This window comes from Psammomys obesus, unplaced genomic scaffold, assembly GCF_907164565.1.
Source record: "Psammomys obesus unplaced genomic scaffold, mPsaObe1.curated_primary_1811, whole genome shotgun sequence".
In the NCBI taxonomy this organism is placed as follows: Eukaryota; Metazoa; Chordata; class Mammalia; order Rodentia; family Muridae; genus Psammomys; species Psammomys obesus.
Window position 1 is genome coordinate 2,872,270 of NW_026596064.1, and position 21,175 is coordinate 2,893,444.

Consider the following 21,175-nt stretch of genomic DNA (forward strand, 5'->3'; position numbering starts at 1 on the left):
GGTTTTTTTTTTTTTTTTTTTTTTTTGGTTAGGAGACTGCTTCTATTTCCTCAGGGGATATAGGTCTACTTAATTTGTTTACCTGATATTGATTCAACTTTGGTAAGTGGAATCTATCAAGAGAATTGTCCATTTCATTTAGATTTTCAAATTTTGTGGTATATAGGCTTTTGAAGTAAGACCTGATGATTCTGTGGATTTTTTTCAGTGTCTGTTGCTATTTTTCAATTTTGATTTGTTGATTTGGATAGTTTCTCTCTGCCTTTTAGTTAGTTTGGCTAAGGGTTTCTCTACCTTGCTGATTTTCTCAAAGAACCAGCTCTTGGTTTTATTGATGGTTTGAATTGTTTTCTTTGTTTCTAGGTTATTGATTTTAGTCCTGAGTTTGATTATTTCCAGCTGTCTCCTCCTCTTGGGTGTGTCTGCTTCTTGTTTTAGAGCTTTCAGGTGTGCCGTTAAGTTGCTTGTATGAGATGTCTCCAATTTCTTTATGAAGGTACTTAGTGCTATGAACTTTCATCTTAACACTGTTTTCATTGTGTCTCATAAGTTTAGGTATGTTGTGCCTTCATTTTCATTGAATTCTAAAACGTCTTTAATTTATTTCTTTATTTATTCCCTGACCCAGCTGTCATTGAGTAGAGAGTTGTTCAGTTTCTTTGCGAGTATAGGCTTTTGCTATTTTTGTTGTTGTTGTTGTTGTTGAGGTCCAGCTTTAGTCCATGATGGTCTGATAAGATACAAGGGATTATTTCAGTCTTCTTGTATCTGTTGACGCTTGCTTTGTGACTGACTATATGGTCTATTTTGGAGAAGGTTCTGTGAGGTGCTGAGAAGAAAGTATATTCTTTTGTGTTTGGGTGAAAAGTTCTGTAGATGTCTGTTTGGTCCATTTGGTTCATGATATCTGTTAGTGTCATTATTTCTATGTTTAGTTTTTGTTTTGTTGACCTGTCCTTTGGTTGGAGTGGAGTGTTGAAGTCTCACACTATTAATGTGTGGAGATTGATGTGTGTTTTAAACTTTAATAATGTTTCTTTTACAAATGTGGGGTGTCCGTGTATTTGGGGCATAGAAGTTCAGACTTAAGATGCTTTCTTGGTGGATTTTTCCTTTGATGAGTTTGAAGTGTTCTTCCTCATCTTTTTTGATTATTTTTGGTTGAAAGTCTATTTTAATAGATATTAGAATGCCTACTCCAGTTTGCTTTTTTGGGCCTGTTTGCTTGGAAAACCTTTTTCCAGCCCTTTACTCTCAGGCAATGTCTATCTTTGTGGCTGAGGTGTGTTTCTGGTATGCAGGAGAAGGATGTGTCTTGGAAAAGGCAGTTTCCTTCAGTATATTCAGTGCAAAGTGCTGGTGAGCTGAAACATTGTACTGAGGAGAGGTTTCTTCCAGCTCTGAGATCCTGACCTTTTTGTCCCCTTTTTCTTAATTTTTATTCTGCATCTTGATGGAAAGAATTGAGTTATGCATCCTGACACAAAAAAAATTAACCTCAATTATGTCTTACAGTTAACCTGCCTGATTTGATATTCTAAGGCTATCATATCTATCATATTTCTGACAGTGAGAAGTTTCCTCTGGAAGCTGAGCCTCTGCATTTCTCCCTCACTGCTCCCTGTAGGTGACATTTGCCAGGAAGGGGAAGTGGATATTTAGGGGATTCAGGGAGCATGGTGACTTAAAAAACTGTGCTCTCTATAGAAAATAATCCAGAAGGGGCTAGAGAGGCGGCTCAGCACTTGAGTCCACATGTAGGCAAAAATGCTCAGACACATAAATCAAAAATAAATCTTAAATATTCAGAAGCCACAGGAAAAACACTGGTTGCTGCTTTGCAGGAATTTTGTAAGAACGGAGAACAAAAGGAATCAATAATTGTCATAAAAATGCATCACTTGTACATGTGTGACTTGACACAGTAGACTGTGAAGGAAATCAGTGTCTCCATGACCGGTGCTTCCCCTACCTCCAGGAATTGTGGCTAACTAAAAGCTTCTTCAGGCTTCACTATTGCTTCTGTTTAAACACCTGAGTGAAGGATCCTTCACAGGCTGGGCTGTTCTCTGTTGTTTTGCTGACTGGGAGTCTATCAAACAGAAGTTATAATCATTGCAGGATTGAAGCATTTTGAAATGCTACACGAAAATGCTGCTGTTGCCTAAAAATGGAAATTTCTTTCTAAAACCCAGAAACAGATGTTGAGAAGTTAATGGCTCAGTAAGATCAAGGCAGCAGATGCCAACAAATTTGGGTTGCTTCCATTCAATTCAGAGAGCGCTGAGGGTAGGAAGATGCTGCAAGGCATTGTAGCAGCACTGGTGGGGAAAAGGTTGAGTAGGGTGGTGATGGGAACATCTACCTGTGAATTCTCATAAATGCTCTTTTAATAATTTCTTATAAAAAAAAGGGCATGCTTCCTTCAGCCCACAAATGAAGTAAAAGTCATAAAGATGAAGTGACCTACCCAAGAGCAAAGGTTTTAAGGTAGCGCCCAGCTCAAAAGTCCGTGTCCTTTCTCTTCAGCATTATTCGCTATTGTTTAGCAAATATTTGCTAGCACAAGGTAAACTGTGACTGTTGTGGTTGCAATGATGATACCAAATGAACAAGAAATAAAGTCAAGATGAGACTGAGGTCCAGGTAGGGGCTGGTTCTGGGTTACGCTGGGGTCTGCAGCACCTGAGTAATGTTTTTAAAGGCAGCTATGAAGTTGAAGGGACTCTTCCTAGAAGAGCCAAAATGAGCCAAGATGGAGGGCTCCTAGAACACCTAGAAAAATTTAGAACCTGACAATAGATTGGCGCCAGGTCTGTGGGGTTCTTGAATGCCAACCAACTGAATGGTTCAAAACCATTAACGACATTTTGAATAGTGGAGTAATGAGCTGGGACTTTGTTTTTTAAAGACCAAACTTGAACCGGAAAGGAAGTGTGCAGAGAAGCAGGCCAGAGCTCAGTCACTCTCACATATAAGTCTTAATTATCCCATAAGGAGTTGTATCACCTACGGAAATCCTATATTTTATGATCTGTTTTAGGGCCATGCTTTCAACTCAGCTAAAGTGCCCGATTTAAACACTGCAAATCTGAGAAATGAACACCCCAGTGTGCCTTCTGTAAAGGCAATATAAAGTCAGACTTGTGATTGGGGATCAAGAGTTAATTTCAACAGAACCCATACTCTTTGATAATTATTTTCACAGTTGAGAAACTCCCAAGTTCAATTTAGTAGAAATATTGTGACCCTGAAATGTTATGTTTCTATTTCCAAAACCTGCTCTGTACTTAAATGTGACGCGACCATACATTCATACTTATCAAATTTTACATTTAACAAGATCTTAAAAAGAAAATCAAGAAAGCCATCTTAGATGATTAATCAGTAGCTCAAAATTAAATAAAAGCAAACCTCTCTAACAGCTCAAAGTATTTATGACTAATTTCCCATCAGGGCATTTCTCCTCACAAATGATTTTACTTTGTCCCGTGGGGACTTGTTTTAGTTAGCTTTATATTGCTGTCTTAAAGACCACGATCAAAAGCAACTTGGGGAGAAAAAAAGGGCTTATTATTTGGCATATACAGTCATACCTTATCACTAAAGGAGGCCAGCGTTGGAACTCAAAGCAGAAACCTGGAGGCAGGAGCTGAAGCGGAGGGAAAGAAGGAATGCTGCCCACTAGCTTGTTCCTCATGGCTTGCCCAGTTTGCCTTCTTATAACACTCAGAACCACCAGCCCAGGGATGGCATCACCCACAGTGATCATTTATCAAGTCTGCCCCACAGACTTGCCTATAGAACAATCTGATAGAGACAGTTTTCTCAGTTGAGGTTCCCTCTTTGCAGATGACTCTAGCTTGCGTCAACTTGACATAAAATTACCCAGGACAGGGCTTTTATAGACCCACTGCAACAACAGAGAAACAACCCAATTCTCAAATATGGATGACATTCCTTTCTCTCAATGTCCTCTGATACCTTCTGGCCATTTCTACATGGGAGATTTCTTTTTCCATGAGGAAGGTGTGTCTACAATGAGAGGCTTCTTGGAAACAACCCTCATCTTATTTCAGGCATTATTGTGGGCCCAGTGGTGTAACCTCAGCAAAGACTTCTTTTGCCAAGCCCTGTGTCACAGTGCCACCACAGACTCTGAGGACAGGAAGTTGCATTTATGAGTGTCGAGAGTACCATCATGTCTATCATTCCGACAACAATTCCCATCCATTGCGGGTTAGTGAAGTCATGTGCACTGCCTTAGTGACTGAAACATTTACTACCTTCTGATGTAACATCATCCCTATGTTGAGGAGGAAACAAAGTTTATTAAACTTGAATGTTTCTTTCAAGGGCACACAGGAGGTGAGTGTGTTCCTCTTGTTTTCTTTTCTTTTTTTCTTTAACTTATCTGAGTAATCAGGTCATGGCTGTCGGCTTTACTCAGTAGATGAAAACTAAGTCAGGAGATAGGACCCTTTGGAACTCCAGGACTGTGGCTCTGAAATCTGGCTGCATGTTAGAGTCAACTGGGCAACTCCCATGTGACCCAAAACCTGGTCTCAAGATCTCGTTCTATCGGGATGTTCAGCAAGTAATATATTAGAAATCTTCCTAACAGATTAAAACGTAAGCTGTTCTGGGGATCACTGTTCTGTCATCTGGTAATGTTCTTAAGGGCGAGGACTACCTTGAGAGGCCTTGTCGGATAATTACAGAAAAAAAGATCACAGTTGTGGCACAGTCTGCAGTTGGTATGTGCAGCAGACGACTTCCATTATTCAAGTGGCTCCACTGAGTGGGTCAAACTGTTCAGCTGCTTAGCAAAGCTGGCCTAGGTTTTGTACAAACCCAGACCATGGGCAGACAGATCCACTCCCGGTCAGGTGTGTGGAAGGTTCTCCTCAGAGGGAGGTCACTAGCTGTTACAACCACTTTCAGAAAAATTTCAATCCATGATTATCCCTTATGTTTCATGAGCCAGGAGACTTGGGACCTAAACGAAACATCTGTTCCTAGCCTTTAAGAAAAGTGAAAGCCTATCGGCTTTAGAGTTAAAACCAATCAGCTCAATTTTGGCAGAGCATTTGCTGTGTGGGTGTGGGGCGGGGATGTGCTCTGTGAGAACAAGTAGACCAACGGGAGACTGCGTAGACAGCAGAACCTCACTATCTGGACCAGAACCCTTATACGCTACCTTCTAGCTTATACTCTACCTTCTAGCTGTGAACTCTACTGTTAAGCTTGGAGTTGACCCTGAATCAACATTTTAAAAGGGAATCAGAAAACCTGTGTACATGAGTGAAATCTGAAGGTGTCAAACTCCCCATTCCTTAAGGTTTCCTAGGAGAGTTTCTTGAATTGTAATGAGCAGAGAAGTTGTCTGGGATCTGGGGCAAATTCAGGTTTTCAATCTTTAGATCTGGACCAAGCCCAGGATGACACTAATTACCGCCATGCTGGACGCCCTCCCTTTGGGCGAAGCAGCCTCCAGCAATGCTCCTGGTGATGGCCTAACAGTTCAGACTTACCTCCTACAACTCAGAAGAGACCACGAGGCAGAGGCTAGGGGCATGTGGTTTAAATACTAAAGTGATTGTAGGTAATTTTTAATGAGGGGAGGTGGTATCGGGGTGATGCCAAGAGAAGACTGGGGAGTACAAATAAACCTTGTAATTCTTCCAGAGAGCCAAGAACACATGGAGAAGCAAAACAACCCGAGTAGTGCTCTCTGCAGGGGCTGGAAGAGGGAGACGGATGTTACCATAGTAATTCCGGGGCCAGGAGCCTCCACAGTCGCTTCAGTGAGGAGAGTCAGAGCACGGAGCAGGCTAGGAACGCATAGAGAACCCCGGGGGCAGGCAGTGACTCACGTTCACATGCACGTTCTTCTAACTGTCCCTCTTAACCCACTCCCAGCTTGCTCCCAGCATGCAGCCAATAGACCAGAGCAAGACAGATGTTCAAGAAAGGCTCACTGAAGGAATGAGGACTAGAAAAGACATCAGCTGGGGGTGCTCATGCCTCCCTCATGTCCTGTGTTCCAGGTGGGAAATGATAGAGCGGTGGTTCTCAGCGTTGGCCGCATGCTGGAAACCTATGGAGTGCTTTAGAAAATGCTGATGACTGGGGCCCGCACCTACCTACTACGATTGAAGAGCCTTTGGCCTAGGCAGAGAATTGGCCATATTTAGAACCTTCTACATGATTTGGATGTGCAGCTAAGACAGAGGCTGGTTGGAGCAGATCAGGCCTAACGCTTCCAGGAGCCTGTGCAAGTGATGGCTCAGCCACAGAGGCAGCATATATCAAAAGAGCAAAAGACTTTACAGGGAGGCGAAGAGAATTTTGACGGATGTGAGAAAATGATTGGAGCACGCCAAACTTCCTGTTGTATCACCACTGATCTGAATGACTGACGTGGCTTACTCATGTATTTGCATTACTAGCAATATCCCCACTCCCCCCCCCTTTTTTTTTCTCCAAGTAGCCATGTTGAAGTGAAGGTGGAAAATGGAGTAGGCAACCTCTGAGCATGGTCTTGCAACCCTAAGCATGGTCCCTGGGCCATCAGCATCATCTGGGAGCTGTGAGGAATACACAGGTGTGGTACATCACCAGCCTGCTGGGTGGGAATCTCCCTTTGAACAGCCGTCTAGAAGGTTCAACGGTTACTAACTCTGGAGTGCCATTGTTCCAAAGAGATTTTCCCCTAGCCACACATTCTGTGAGACCCTGTTTGCCGGCTCCTAATCATCTTGGAGGGAAAAGAGGCCAGCTGAGCTCAGAGAGATGTGGGTGAAAAGACATTCCAACTTCCTTCTAAGTTGGAAGCAACTCGACACCGCCTTCTGCAGGGCAGGCCTGTGAGAGCATGTGGTGGAGTCACACCCCGATGGCCAGCATTGTAAGCAACAGGGAAGCGGTGATGCTTATGTGGATCTTACGCTGTTACACAACTCAAGCCTGCACATGTTCTCCGACTCCATGAGGAACACTGAAATGTTTTGAACTCTATCTGCAGCTTTAAGTCATATACTTTGCTTTGAACTAATTCTAACAAAACTCATTTCCTAAGAATGCAATGCGTTGGCCCACTGTCTTCAAATGTATTCAACTTTTCTGTGCTAATTTAATTCATCTCTCTCTCTCTCTATCATCTATCTGTCTTCTATCTGCCTATCTATCTATCAATCAATCATCTATCTATCTATCTATCTATCTATCTATCTATCTATCTATCTATCTATCTATCAGATTGATTATCTCTAGTAGACACTTTTATTTCATTTCTTGAAGCCGAACTGAAACAAATGGAACTTTCATTGCATTTATTTGCTTATTTGTTTGTTTATTCCTTCAAGATGGGGTCTTGTTATGTACCCCAGGCTGGCCTGAAATTGCCTATGTAGTCCAAATTGGCACTCATCTTGCCATCATCCTGCAGCTCTTCCCGGAGACCCAGGCCTCCAGTTTGCTTTTATTTTATAATAAAAATCTCTTACCACCACATCAGCTTCTCGGTAAACACCTTTTGCTCTCTACTCACATGAAACTTACTGTCAGGTACAGATGTGTGTTCGTGGTTGATTACATGCATATATTTAAATCAGTGTTCCCTGGAGCAGCTTCCAGATAACTTCTCCTACCAGAAGGCCTCCGGAGAAGGTGCGAGTTTATGTAACAGAAGTGGAGAACACCTCCTCCCTAGCCCCACCGCAGAAAGAGCTCCGTTCTTGGGCTGTGTCCTTCATCATTTCGCTATTGTAAGGCTCCTGTTTATGGAAGAGTGGTTGCTATGGCAATGCGATCTGACTGAACACCAGAATGCATCTAAAATTGGTGGAAGCGACTTTTTCAAGGTTTCCTCTAAGGAGTAATCATTTTCCAAGAATTTCTTTTCCCCTTTCCCCCTTTCCTGTTAGAACCTTACCAGAGCACCTCGTCTGGCATCCCATGCTGGGATTACAGGTGTGCACCAACTTTCCCCACCCAGCGGGAACTCTTTTTAACCTGGTTATTCTTCTAGTTCTTCTGTCTTCTGACTCTTTTCCCTTCTCCAATCCCTGGCTGAGGGCATGGCCTAAACTTCTCTCTGTCCTCTTCTATCTTCTAACACTCTAGCCTCTAAAGCGCACTCATACATCCATTTTGTTTTCCTCTGCTGCTCTTTCGACCCGACTCCCAAGTCAGAGCTGTAGCTTAACCGTATGTTCCTCCTCAGACCTCTAAGTACTGGACATCTCTTTCAGGAGAATCCTGGCAAGGGGTCCTGGCTGGCCTTCTAGTTCATTCTCCAACTCCGCCCACATTCTACAAGTCTCCCAGCCTGAGTGGAAGAATTGCACCGGGACATCCCTTTTGGTTGGGGCTGAGCCTTGCAAGGCCAGCTTCAGCCCTCATAACACCTGCCACATGGAGATGTCAGAGTTTGAGTCCCGGCTCTTCCCTGTTGAGGACAGAGTTGCCACTTCTTCTTTGTTGGTTCCTAGGAGCTTGGCACACACAAATGTGTAGGTAGGTGTGCCACAGCCACCTTTGTCCTCAGCATCCCAAAACATCTCCACCAATCCTGTGACCTCCTTTTTGCCACCCTCAGAGCTCAGACTTTGAGGTGCCTCCATGGCTTCCTTTTGTTCTACATATCTGTATCGTGATAACGTTTCTATCACAACTTCCCTCAAATTGGTTTGAATTTCCCCACTCTAATCTTATTCCTTGGCTGAGACTACATCTCATTCCAACCTTGGCCTGTCTCTTGGCCTAGCAGCTACCTGATGCAAGCCATTCTATAGACAGCCTCCAGATTCCAGGCTCTGCAACACCTCAGTTTGGCCTGTGGTCCACACACTGACACGGAAGCCTTGATGTTAGCATCCCTCCATCCCTTCTCCTCCTTCTGCTCCTTCTCCTATCTATTCCAGGTCTCTGCCTACCTCTCTACTCATGTTGTCCCTTTGGACCCTCTGACTAAAATTAGAGTTCATGCAACTAGATCCTTGGTTTGGCCTCTAGCCACAAGCGAAAAGTCCCATTCCTTAGCATCTCAAGGTGTGATCTGATATAGGGCTGTTGCAGATATAAGCAGTTAAGATGAGGTCATGCTGGTGTGGGATGCATCTGTTTCATTAGCACTGTATCCCTATAAACGAGTAAAATTATAACACACACACACACACACACACACACACACACACACGGCAGAGGTCAATGTCAAGTGTCTTCCTCAGTCACTCTCTCCACATTTCCTTTGAATCTTAGCCTGCCACTCAACCTGGAGCTTGCTGGTTCTTCCAGACTGGCTGGCCAGCAGATTCCAAAACTCTTCCTGTCTCTCTCTTCCCAGTGCCGGGATGAAGGCACCTGCACCTGGATTTTTTTTTTACTTTTTTTTTTTTTTTTTAATCTCACACTGGGTGCTAGGGATTCAAACTCAGGTCCTCACGCTGGGCAGCAGGCACCTGACCAACCAAGCCATCCCCCAGCCCCCACTCCACTCCTTCTGCTATACAGACGAGGACGTGGAGGCTCAGGGGTGGTGAGAGCCGTGACATCCCAGGGGCGGGAGGCAGAATGAGCACAGAATGGCATGGGCTCCTGATCTGTGCAGATGACCGTGATCATACAGGGCTCTGCCTCCGGCTCATGCAGATTCCTATCACCACTCAGGGTTAGGCGTGCTCCTGACATGGGTGTCTGTATGTAAATATGGATGTCTGCACTACTGTGACCCGATGCAGAAAGGGTTTTTGGGTACAGGAAAAGGGGAACATAGATCCCTGCCTGAAAGCCCAGGCCTTTCCAGATCCAAAGGGAGGCGCAAGTCAAGAATTCAGCTTCTGATTTCAAAACACACAAATGGATTGAAGTCAGTGACGAGGGAACATGCTTTCTATGTACGCACCGCCCTTTAACATTATGCTTCAAGGGGCAAATGGCCTGAGAATACACTTATGGTGTTGGGTGGAAAACACAGGCCTGGGAAGAAAGGGGTGGAATTCACTGAAACACAGCTGCAGTTCTGAGGGGCTTGCTGAGCACACTGGTGGCTTTAGAACCCGTCTTATTTTCTCCAGTGTGTATTCCAAATTCTGTGGCGAGTGTGCATGATTTGTAAGAGCCTAAGAGTGATTGTATCTGTCTATCGAAGGCACCAATTCTGTGTTTAAAAATCAACGGTAGCCATCAGGCCTCATTCTCTATGGCTCTTTGATAACTCTGCCCTCCCGGAATCATGTCCCTAGCAGAGACGAAAGCCAACCCTACGTCTGTGGCTTGCAGCACTTACATTCAGAGTATTTCTGGAGCTGATCAAATTCTTCTGATGAGAGAGAGACCCATCGTTCTTCACTCATCTTTCAGCCGAGTGTGAGCACCTTGAGGCCACGGATGGAGTTCTGCTCACCAGGGAGAAGCCGAAGCCTGGCTCAGGACCGGGCTCATTGCAGGGATGCGGTGGACCAGGCCTTCGGGAGACTTCTAGGGCACTCAGTGTTGATGACAGCTGGGGGCACCTTTCAGTAGTTGACAGGAGACTTCTGCTGCTCCTCAGGCAACATACTCCAGGCCACCCACGAAATCCTGGCAGTTCCTGAATGAAAGCGGAAGAGCCATTGTAAATGAGATGCTAGGAAGATTAAAAAGAGAGAGAGAGAGAGAGAGAGAGAGAGAGAGAGAGAGAGAGAGAGAATCCCACCATGGTCTCTTTTGAAAGAGGGCAACGACTGGGTTGTTTATTGAGGGTGTGGTCTAGCTTCAGGGATGTCTGAAGAGAAACCAGAAGCCAGCACATGACACTCCATTGTCTGCCTGAACTTCAGGTGGAAACTGGTCGATGTGACAGGGTAGCGGCTGAGGAAGCCGAAATGTGTTTCACAAGTGGGGGTGCTAGGTTCTCAGAGGCACAAGGTGAAGATAGCCCTTGGTGGTTTCAGATGCTCCCCGTAGTCTATGCAGCTGATTTGAGAGGGGAGCCTTCTCTCCTTCATTGACGTCCAAATCCCGCCACACAGCTCTACCTTTGCGCTGGTCGGCCACTGTGGACATTCAGATATGAACTAGCAGCCTCTAGTTCAAGAGCAGTTCTCAGAGCCACTGAAAGGCTTTTGGAGGTGAGCCTGTCAGCCTTGGGGTACAGTACTAGGAAAAAGCAGGGGGTGGGGTGGGCTGGGACACTAAGGCCTTTTCCTTTGAACCTTTTGAATCATGGTATGTTTCATTAAATCAGTTTTGGGAGTAATAAAATGAGCATAGTGGGCCAGGGCCAGCATTTACAGAATGACACAGATTAGGATGGAATGAAATAATGTTGAAAACACAAGGGCCTTCACCGTACCCAAGTTGTGTTTCATGAGACTCATATAGAATTCTCTATGGCAGTAGGCGGTCATGGCTGGCAGGGCTGAACTAGACCAAGGGACTGAGACTCTAGCTCCATGAGACAGGACAGTGGTGTGAGCAGGTATCCAGGCACTGAGATGGCTGCTTCTCTGGAAGCGTTCACACCGATCGCTCTTCTAAGAAGGCCGGGTGTTCCCCTTAACCTATGGGCAGTCTGGATTTGCTTTCAACATCTGCTCTTCTTAAGGTCACAAATTCCAAACCCGCAAGTCCTTCCCAGTCCTTCCTAGCTCTGTTCTTTTTCCGTACAGCAGGAAACCCTCACCTTGAACCTTTTATGTCTTCCTGAATGTTCCTGCCCTGTGTCCTTCATCTTCCCCTGCCATTTCTAAGCACGGGTTATTCTCCATTCTTCACAGAGTGTCATTCCTGCACAGCTTCTGTGACTCCCTAGCACTGAGCCCTTTCCCCAGTCTGCATCGGAGTATTCTGAATCTTCAAATCCTGCATCCGGCTAGGACTCTCCAACCACCCCCTGAGACTCTTGTTTGTCTTGAATGACCTTAGCACCTGCCAGCATCCTCACCTGCTTCTCCTCTGTATTCCAATCATTCGGAAAAGTCACTACTGGGGCCACACGCTGACCCCCAGCATAAGCTCTCCAGCCTCCCTCCTGTCAAGTTCAGCAGCAATCCTGGGCTGGGCTGTCCATCCCATGTTCCCTCCTCTCTTTCACACAGTCCTCCCCTGAACCCAGGCTCGGCCATCTCCTCCTGCTGGTCTCCCTCCATTAGCTTTTGCTCTCTTTCCTCCAGAGAGCTCATTCCCTCGAGCAGCCAGATCACGTCTCTCCTGAATGAAATTCTTCAGTGTGTTCTATCGCCTATTCATGAATCTTTTTTGGTGACTTCGTTCTTTGTGATCTAGTTCCCGATGAGTGCTCAGTCAAAAGCAAGCCACGTCTTTTTAAAAACATGCCAGGAAATTGAACAACTACCACCACCTCTCTTAATGGACACTCGTTTCACACTGTGTTTTAACACATGAGGCAGCCTACTCCCTATATGAGCATGTACATTAGGAACTTTTGTGCACATGATCCAGTGGGTTGACTATACAGCAGTGGTCCCAAGGGATCGTAGTGAAACTCAAAATTTCCTGTGGCTCGGTAGCAGTCTAGGTCTCCTAGTGCACCAGCTCGATACAGTCCACATTTGTCTGTAGTAAAGACTGTGTAAAGAAAAAAAACAAAAAAGCTGGCACACTGTCAGTCATACGAAAGCCGAGCGTACACAGTCATGCATAGCACACCATACCCTGTCAATAGAGGTCATTAATGGCTGCTCCTGGAGAGGCTACTTAAGCAACTGGCCCGCACCATCCAGCCCTGTGTCTGTGTGCTGTGCAATGTCTGCGCAATGGTGAAACCGTTTAAGGTCCGAGTTCTCAGAACCGGTCCCCATAATTAAGCGGCACGCAACGGTGTTGCTGTCTTTATTTAAAAATAGACGAGGAAAATGAAACGAAGCGCTTCAGGGTGAAGAGAAACCCAGGACCCGCCCACGCGTTTGTTTAAGGGTGCCTCTATGAGCCACATGTGGAGGTTAAGGCAGGGGTGCCAGTGTGAGGCTAGCCTGGGCTATCCATAGCAAAGTCCTGTCTCAGACGACACAAAACAGAAAATAAAGCAATATCTCTGTGGCTTAATTACTCTGCACACCTCAGAAGCACACGATTCTAAGGGGACTCAGAGACACACAGCGGGTTAGAACACTGGTGACTGAAAATCAGAAGACAAGACATCTGGCTTGGGCTCTGCCTCTCCCTGATTATTCTATTCTAGACAATTTTCTCATTTCTTGAAGTTTTTTATTTTTTATTTTTCCTTTTGAAAATGAGGACAGTAGTGGGGGAAAGAACGTACTTGGTGTTATGATTGGGTCAGTATACACATACCCCCTTCCTGAACAATGCCTCTAATGCAGTGATAGTCAACAGAAAATGGCTGTTCTCAACACATGATATGAAAGCCGGGGTGAACGCTGGCAGTCTAAACGTTTATGTGGGGATGGGGCAGTTGGGCTGGTGAGATGACCAGCACTTGCTGCCAATCCAGTTGACGCTAGAAGGCAAGGACCAATGCACAGCTACCCTCCTGGCTCCTACAAACACCCACGCACAAGCACACAATCAATAACTAAACACAAATAAATGTAAAAAAATTAAAGGCAGTTTGAACGTAGGTATCTTTCATAGCGAATAATACTGCTCCCAGAAGTCATAGGTTATTAGAGAAAATCCGGTGCCAGGTGGGAGGGATACCTCCACCTTATACATTTCTGGTCAGGGAAGCCACAAAAGTTCCCTGCCCCAGCAATCTAGACTGTTGCGGTTCCTCTTGACTGCAAACCAGAACCAGGTGGTAGAACCCTACTGTTAAAGTCGCCACACGCTTTGGTTGCGGGACACAAAGAAATCAACCTAGAACCGAGTGAGTAGCTTCTTTTCTGCTGGCCAGCTCCCATAGGACCGGAAGGTATAATGCAGGCCTCTATGGGAGAATTGTCTCCAAAGGTTTCACCTTCCTGTGGACTACACAAACACTACTCGAGGCAAAATGCGCCCAATGGTGCGACAACGGCGAAACTACAGTGTTGGAAACTAACCACTTTCTGATTGGATTTCAGGCCTGCTCCACAAGAAAGGATTCATGCTCAGGACTATAAACCTGGTCAAAATCTCACGGCTGGGGAGGCCACATCTACTGAGGAGCCTAATTCTATTGTTTTGTTAAATTAATATGTTGTCAAACTGCCTTCTCAATATTTATGTTTATTCCCATAAATTAGCACTGGCTGAAGGAGCTACTGGCAGTTAATGGCTGCTGGGGGTGAGGAGGGAGAGTCATTTTCTTCACTGGTGTTTCTCCTGATAAGTTTGTTTTGCTCCGGTAAATAACCCTCCATCTATGCTCATTCTAAAAAAAAAAAAAAAAAAAAAATAGTCATAAAAAAAAAAGTCATGAAAAGGAGAGAGAGATTTGCTGAGTTGCAGGGCTCCAGAGGGCGCAGGAAGAGACAAGACAATGTTGTCAAAATGCATTCTGCAGCTGTGCGAAATTGTCAATGAGTAAATAAAAATATAAAACTAAAAAAAGTTTTTCACCTTGTTGCAGATGCAGCCCTTAGCGACATGGTGTGAGGATCGGCTGACAGCAGCGGGGAGAAGGTTTCTAGGGTGCCTCAGCTTTCCGAACTTGATCCCGCCCTGCTCCAGGTTGTTGTAATCTTGTAACCACCCATCAAAGTTTTATACGCTGGTTTTAGCACCCACTGATGAGTCTTGGCTAGATGACTATGATGATAATGACTTAAAAAAATCATTCGTTTTATATTAATCACCAGTCTATGGTAGGAAGAACTTTCCCCAACGCTTTATTTATCTCACTGTATCTAGCAGCAGATGTACAAGTTTATTTATATCAGTTCATACAGTATTTGCATATATTATATAGTAACATATAACATACAGTATACGTTAGCATGAATAAATGTAATGTATAAACACATTTGTGTAAGTAGTAATTATATATTAAGTATAAATGGATTAGAAAAAAAACTTTTAATTATAGTTACAGGCACTTATTCACTCTGTGGGTTATAAAACACTGCTGTCTTTATTTGTTTGGATTCTCAAATTTTCCCAGATTTGAACAGTGGGGAGCTCACTACAAATGGTTCCTGTTTTTCAACATATATCTGCATTCTTTGAGAACGATTCTAGTTTCTGGTGCTATAAACTTTTCTGGTTCATCTTGGTTTCATCACCCCTAATTCTCCAAAGAGCCCTGATTCCTTTAAGTGGAGGGTATCTGAAAGCTAGGTTTGGACAGTAAATACGTTCTTTGAGGTTTGTCCTTGTTTCTTGTTACATCAAAGACAGGTGTAACGAAGACAGAGCCAGCAAATGCATGTCTGTCCATGTGTCTGTCTGTCTGTCCTGGTTAGTGTTTTCAAATCAACCTGACACAAGTTATACGGAAAGAAAACCTCTGAGAAAATGTCACCACCAGAATGGCCTGTGGGGCATTTTCTCGATTAAGAACTGATGTAGGAGGGCTCAGCCCATTGCAGGCTTGACTGCCCCTAAGTGAATGGTCCTGGGCTGTGTAAGGCTGAGGAAGCCACGAGGAGCAAGCCAGGAAGCAGCTCTCCTCCACATCTGCATCAGTTCCTGCCTTGAGTCTGTGCCCTGACTTTCCTCAGTGATGGGGTGTGGCCTAAGAGTTGTACGATGAATAAACCTTTTCCTCCCCATGTTGCTTTTGGTCATGGTGTTTTATCGTAGCATTAGAAAAACCGACTAAGACAGAAGTTGGTACCAGATTTACGGGGTATTTCTGTGACAGGCCTGACCATTTGTTTTTGGCAAGACAGTGGGGGAAGTTTGAAACTTCAAGCTGGAGAAGCCGCTGAGTGTTCAGGGCTTCATGAGTCAGTGGGGGATCTTGGAAGATAGTACCGTGGAAAGAGATAAAGATGATTGAGGCCCAGCTTGCGAAGTTTCAGAAGGAAGCAAGACTCTGTCAGGGCCATTCGTGTGATTTTTTTTTAAATCTTAAGTTAATCTGATTTTATGTATATGAATATTTTGCCTGCATGTATGTCTGTGTACCCATACATTCAGAGCTCAGGGAGTCCCAAACAGGGTGTTGGATTCCCCTGGAACTGAAGTCATGGGCATGACTTGAGAATTATAAGATGAAATAAATCCTTTTCTTCTCAAGTTACTTTGGCCATGGTGGCTTATCACAGCAATAGAAACTCTAAGGAAGACACTCTCTGCCTGTCTATCGCCAGTGCTCACACTGAGACCTCCAACTCTAGTCCTACACTATCCTTTTCTTTTTTGCTTTCTTTCATCCAATATTTTAAAACTTTTCCCAACAGGATTTGCTCCCACGATCTAAAAATATATTAATTTGTTAAGTTTTAAAACACAGAGGTAATCCTTTGAGAATTGCTAGGCCACACCTCTGTGGAAAACAGGGTTCATGATTTGTCTATAGTTCTTTTCTTTTTAACCAAACAGATCTCACAAACACTATTTTCCAAAGAGGCTCTGACCAAATCTGTTCTGTTCCCATTGCTCTCTGTTGTCTCTGCCATGGAAGGTTTCTTCCCCACGGAATCTTCTTTGGGTGGGCTCCAAGGGCCACGCTGCATGTAAAGCTCCCCTGGAGAAGCCTGGTACCTCAACTCCGTTTATTCTGCTTCCACTCCTCCTCTTCCTCATCCAATTTCCACCTGCTCCCAAATGTTCCTGCTTTACTTATTTTTTTTGTGGGTTTCATTTTTGCACAAGAGAGCAAACGCAGAGGTGTCTCATTTCCCTTTCTGACACAAAGGTTGGCCAGGGCATTATAGATTGTCGTTTGCATGTGATAGTGAATCACCCCAAATCTTTTCACAGCTAGCTTCCCCATGTAGGACCTATGTGACCGAAACACTTCAGTATAGCCTGGCCTGAAACTCTTCAGAGAGCACCATCTGATTCTAAAACAGAAGGACAGCTTTTGAGTTTGCGAAGGTCATGGAACCCATGGGAGCAGCTCTCTGTTCTTTCCATCTGTGTGTTCCAGTCAAATTAAACCTCCTGTTACTTCCTGCGCTAGCAAAATGCCAGGTGTACAATAGCACCTCTTAAACACAGGTTGGTGGACCGACAGGTCAGGCCTTTCTTTGTTTTACTTTGAATGCCCCGTGTAACGTCCTCCCCACAGCAAGTCAGTACTTGTCTGTCCAGTCCCACTTTTAAAAGGCCAAGACTGTTCTGAAGCTCGCTCAGCCCATTTCCCAGCTCTCCCTCTTGTGTTCCATGGAACAGTGTGTTTTTATATCGTAGGGGTTCATCGGCCTGTGTGGAGATACAGCCAAAGAGCTAATCACCACCCAGGCTCTATGCGCAGTGGTGCACACACACACACACACACACACACACACACACACACACACACACAATTGGAAGGAGTAAAGGAGGCTCAAGGTTCAGAGTGTCCTGCAAGAGCCAAAGCCCTGCATGAAATGAAGGCATCTTTGTTGCAATAACAAGTGTTGGCCTTCTGGCTATTGTTCCGCCATGGCTCAGAACCTTGCTATGCAGTAGAAGGGGCTTCCCTGTTTGTGCCTCATTTCTATTAGACAAGTTAGGGCCTGCGCCATTGCTTTCCTCTGGGACGGATCCCTCACGGTGCTCCCCTCCCCTCCCTCCCCCATGCCTTCTGCTCTTTGACAGACAACAACTAATTCATAATGGGTTGCTTTTTCTCCGTAAGTCCTCATTCCTCTCCCGGCACCAGCCCAATCATTTCTCATCGAGGCTGTTTTTCTGTGTAAACGGTCTTTCTCTGCAGAATAAGATTTAGTCGGATTTTCTAAATAAAACTGAGATTGGATATTGTCTGGCTTGGATGGGAGTAATATTTTGTGTCATTGAAGCTATGCCACTTCGAGCAATTGTTTCAGTTCCCTGGGCCTCGGTTTCCTTGTCTATAAAAATGAGGGTGTGGAAATAATGGTTTCTAACACATGTTCTAGCTCTGCAATTTTGTATACTGGTTCAAATTCTGTTTGTTCTGTACAGATGTCAGCACGGGATTTATAAGTCAAAAGGAGACGGCAATTTAACATGTATTGAATTGCACCCCAGGTCCCTCTATTCATTTGAATGAATCAGCCATAGCCAATTACTCAGGAACAAACAGCTCTTCATCTCCCTTTCACTCTCTGGAAAACATAAGTGAATGAAGATGCCATTGCTTTGGTGAGCTTCCTTATATGCATCTGATGACTTGTAACAAAGCCATAATGAGCCCATTTTTAAAAGGGGAAAAAAGATTTTTAGGGAGATAAAGATTTTTCTCTCTTAGACTCTGGACAAGGTCACATTTTGATGACTGCCTCCATTCTAGCTTTCAATCCTGCTTCTCCTTCTTCAGCCTTGACTCCTTCATGGCTGTCTTGGTTAGATTTTTTTTTTTAAATTGCTGTGATAAAACACCATGATGGAAATCAACCTGACGAGGAAAGGGTTTATCTTATTTTATAGCTTGTAGCCCTTCGTCCAGGGAAGTCAGGGAAGGGGCTCAAGGCAGGAACCTGGAAGGAGGAGCTGATGCAGAGACCATGGAGGAATGCTGCTTATTGGCTTACTCCCACAGTTTCCTCAATCTGCTTTCTTGTAGACCTCAGGACCACAAGCCCAGGGACGGCACTCCCACGGTGAGCTGGCCCTCCCACATTGTTCACCTAGCAAGAAAATGCCCCAAAAGCTTGTCCACAGACTGATCTGGTAAGGACATTTTCTCAACTGAACTCCCATCTTCCAAAATGACTACAGCTCCAGTCAAGTTGCCATAAAAACTAGCTAGCATGTTAGCCATTCAGTTCAAGTACCTACTCTAGGAAGGCTCCTTCAAATATTCAGCCCAAGGTAAGGACAGCATCTTTTGCCCTTCAACAGTCCTGGGATTTTTTTTCCACTGCAGTGCTTACCACACTGGATGAACTTAACCAAATATCTCTCCTAAAAGAGTCTGAATTCCTTCAGGGAAGAAAAAAATTTGCCTGTTCATTTCAAGCTCTGGCTTCAAGATCTATGGAGTTTCATAGTCTGACCATTTAAAAAGTGGTTCTCAACCTTTTTTTTTTTTTTTTTTTAATGAGAAGATTTGAATGGAACAAAAGATCTTACCATATTTATTTGCCTATCTCTGTAGAGAGAACAGAATAATAAATAACTGAAGGGAAAAGAAGACACAAGCTGAAGTAAAATTGTTTGTAATTTCATTTAGGAGTTGCTGATCTTATTATAAAAATATGCACTGATAAAATTTTAGATTAAAATAATGACCTATAAACTTATAAGCTATCAAGGCTATAAGCCTGCAAGCATAACTTAGTTATTTGTTATGCTTGACTTGATATATGTATCAAGGTAGTTACATTGTGTGTATCAAGATAAGTAGTTAAGTTGTTTGATTCACCAATGAATTGCCACTATTGTCATCATCTGTTATGTCGGTGTACCTGGCTAACCACTCTTCCTGATATTATAGAGCCTTTTAAAATTCATTTCACTGAAGTCTAAACTGTGCCCTGTGACCCACTTTAGCCACAGAGATACAGTGATGTCAAGTGGAAGCTTTGGCTTCAGCTTTTTTGTTGAAGCCTTTCGTTTTTGTCTTACTGAGATTACCAAGCCACGAAGAAGTTGAGCCACACAGTGTTGGAAATAGTTCATAGACACCACAGGGGAAGACCATAGGACAGAGTGAGGCTTACCATCACACAGAAGCCAAGAAACCCAGATGATGATGAAATCTGAAGACCCCAGTCAAACTATTCACTGAGTCTCAACAGCCATCTTAGCCATGGTGTTGTGCATGCCAGGCAAGACGCCATCTTGGATTTTATCGCTTTAGCAAGAACCACATGAAACAAAGACAACGGTTTCTTGCTAACCCTTGTCTGCACTCTCAGTGCCTATAATTATGTAGATTAATACAGTGATTGTTGAGCCCCTAGGTTTTGGAGTAGTTAGGTACACAGCCACAGATAACCAAACAGCTCTACAAGCACTTCTGGGTGCAAACGTCACATGTATCTTCTCGGCATGGATTTGCATGGCTGATCTAAAATGGCAACTAGTTTGTGTCTTAAAACTAGTAACTGGAAAAAAAATCATAGACCCAAAATAGCTTTGATGCAAATGAGTCATCTTCACTGACTAAATGATAGCTATGAAATCAAACAAACTCTAATTCCTAATATAAAAGCAACCATAAGAAGAGCTAAAACCCACAAATAGCTCGAAACAGAACTGACACTGAAATGATGCCGGTGTGGTCTTCCCCAGGTCACAGGGTTCAAGGCATCTGTCACTGCAGGGGCAGGAGATCTGGAGCCTTTAGACACAGCTTAATTTCATAGATAATTGAATTAGAGCCACCAGGGAACTTAGTTAACGAGCTAATTTGAGTTCATGAGTAACAAATATGAGTAATATCCAAGAATTCATTTAGTAGAGCACCAGCATGGAACACACACACACACACACACACACACACACACACACACACACATGCACACACACACACACACACACACAAACACTGAAATTTTACATGCTACTCACAAAAATCCAGAGGGGACTCCTTCCATTTGAAGAGCATATTGTATTCCATTTGTGGCATCAAAGCAAATGTGGCATCTCTAGTCAAGGAAACATGAACCTGTCAGCCTGAACCAAGTTGCCCAGGGGCAGGGTGGAAGCCTCGGGGTGGGATGGTCTCTAGAAGGGGTTGAGGGGGGCTTTTGGGTGGAAGCTGAGACTACTACTCCAGGAGCTACCTTTGGAAGTGTTTGTAGACCAGAGGCATCACAGCTGGTTATTAATTAATTCATTTGTGTACCTGTTCAACAAACCATTTTAACAACAAACGACAATAGCAGCAACCCCCGCTCAGCGCCTACTGCTCACCTGCTACCTCTCTCATTCCACCTGTAATATTCACCAAGCCTTGTAAAAATGCTATTTTTAGGTCTGTTTTAGAGCTGTGAAGGCAGGCCCACCAGGAAACGACAGGACTGGTTTTGAACCTCAGCCTGTTTAGTTTCACCATCTCTCCTTTTACATCCCTGGCTGAATAAGCTTTGGGTATCCAAGCAGCAGGCCCCAAGTGCAGATGCCATCAATAAAGCCACATTCAGAGATCCAGCAACCTCATCTCTAAACAGAAACGTAGACCAGAGGCAAAACCACAGCATGCTCC

General features: G+C 44.2%; 1 protein-coding gene across 2 annotated transcripts in view; it reads right to left on the reverse strand.

Annotated features, from left to right (window-relative positions):
- Positions 1 to 21,175, reverse strand: part of Dgkg (diacylglycerol kinase gamma) — a 192,616-nt gene that overhangs the window by 148,052 nt on the left and 23,389 nt on the right. For both annotated transcript variants that reach the window (XM_055625066.1, XM_055625065.1), the window contains exon 2: positions 10,292 to 10,594. In XM_055625066.1, the coding sequence (XP_055481041.1) occupies positions 10,292 to 10,358 (67 nt within the window). In that variant the 5' untranslated portion in view covers positions 10,359 to 10,594. The remainder of the gene's footprint in view (positions 1 to 10,291; positions 10,595 to 21,175) is intronic.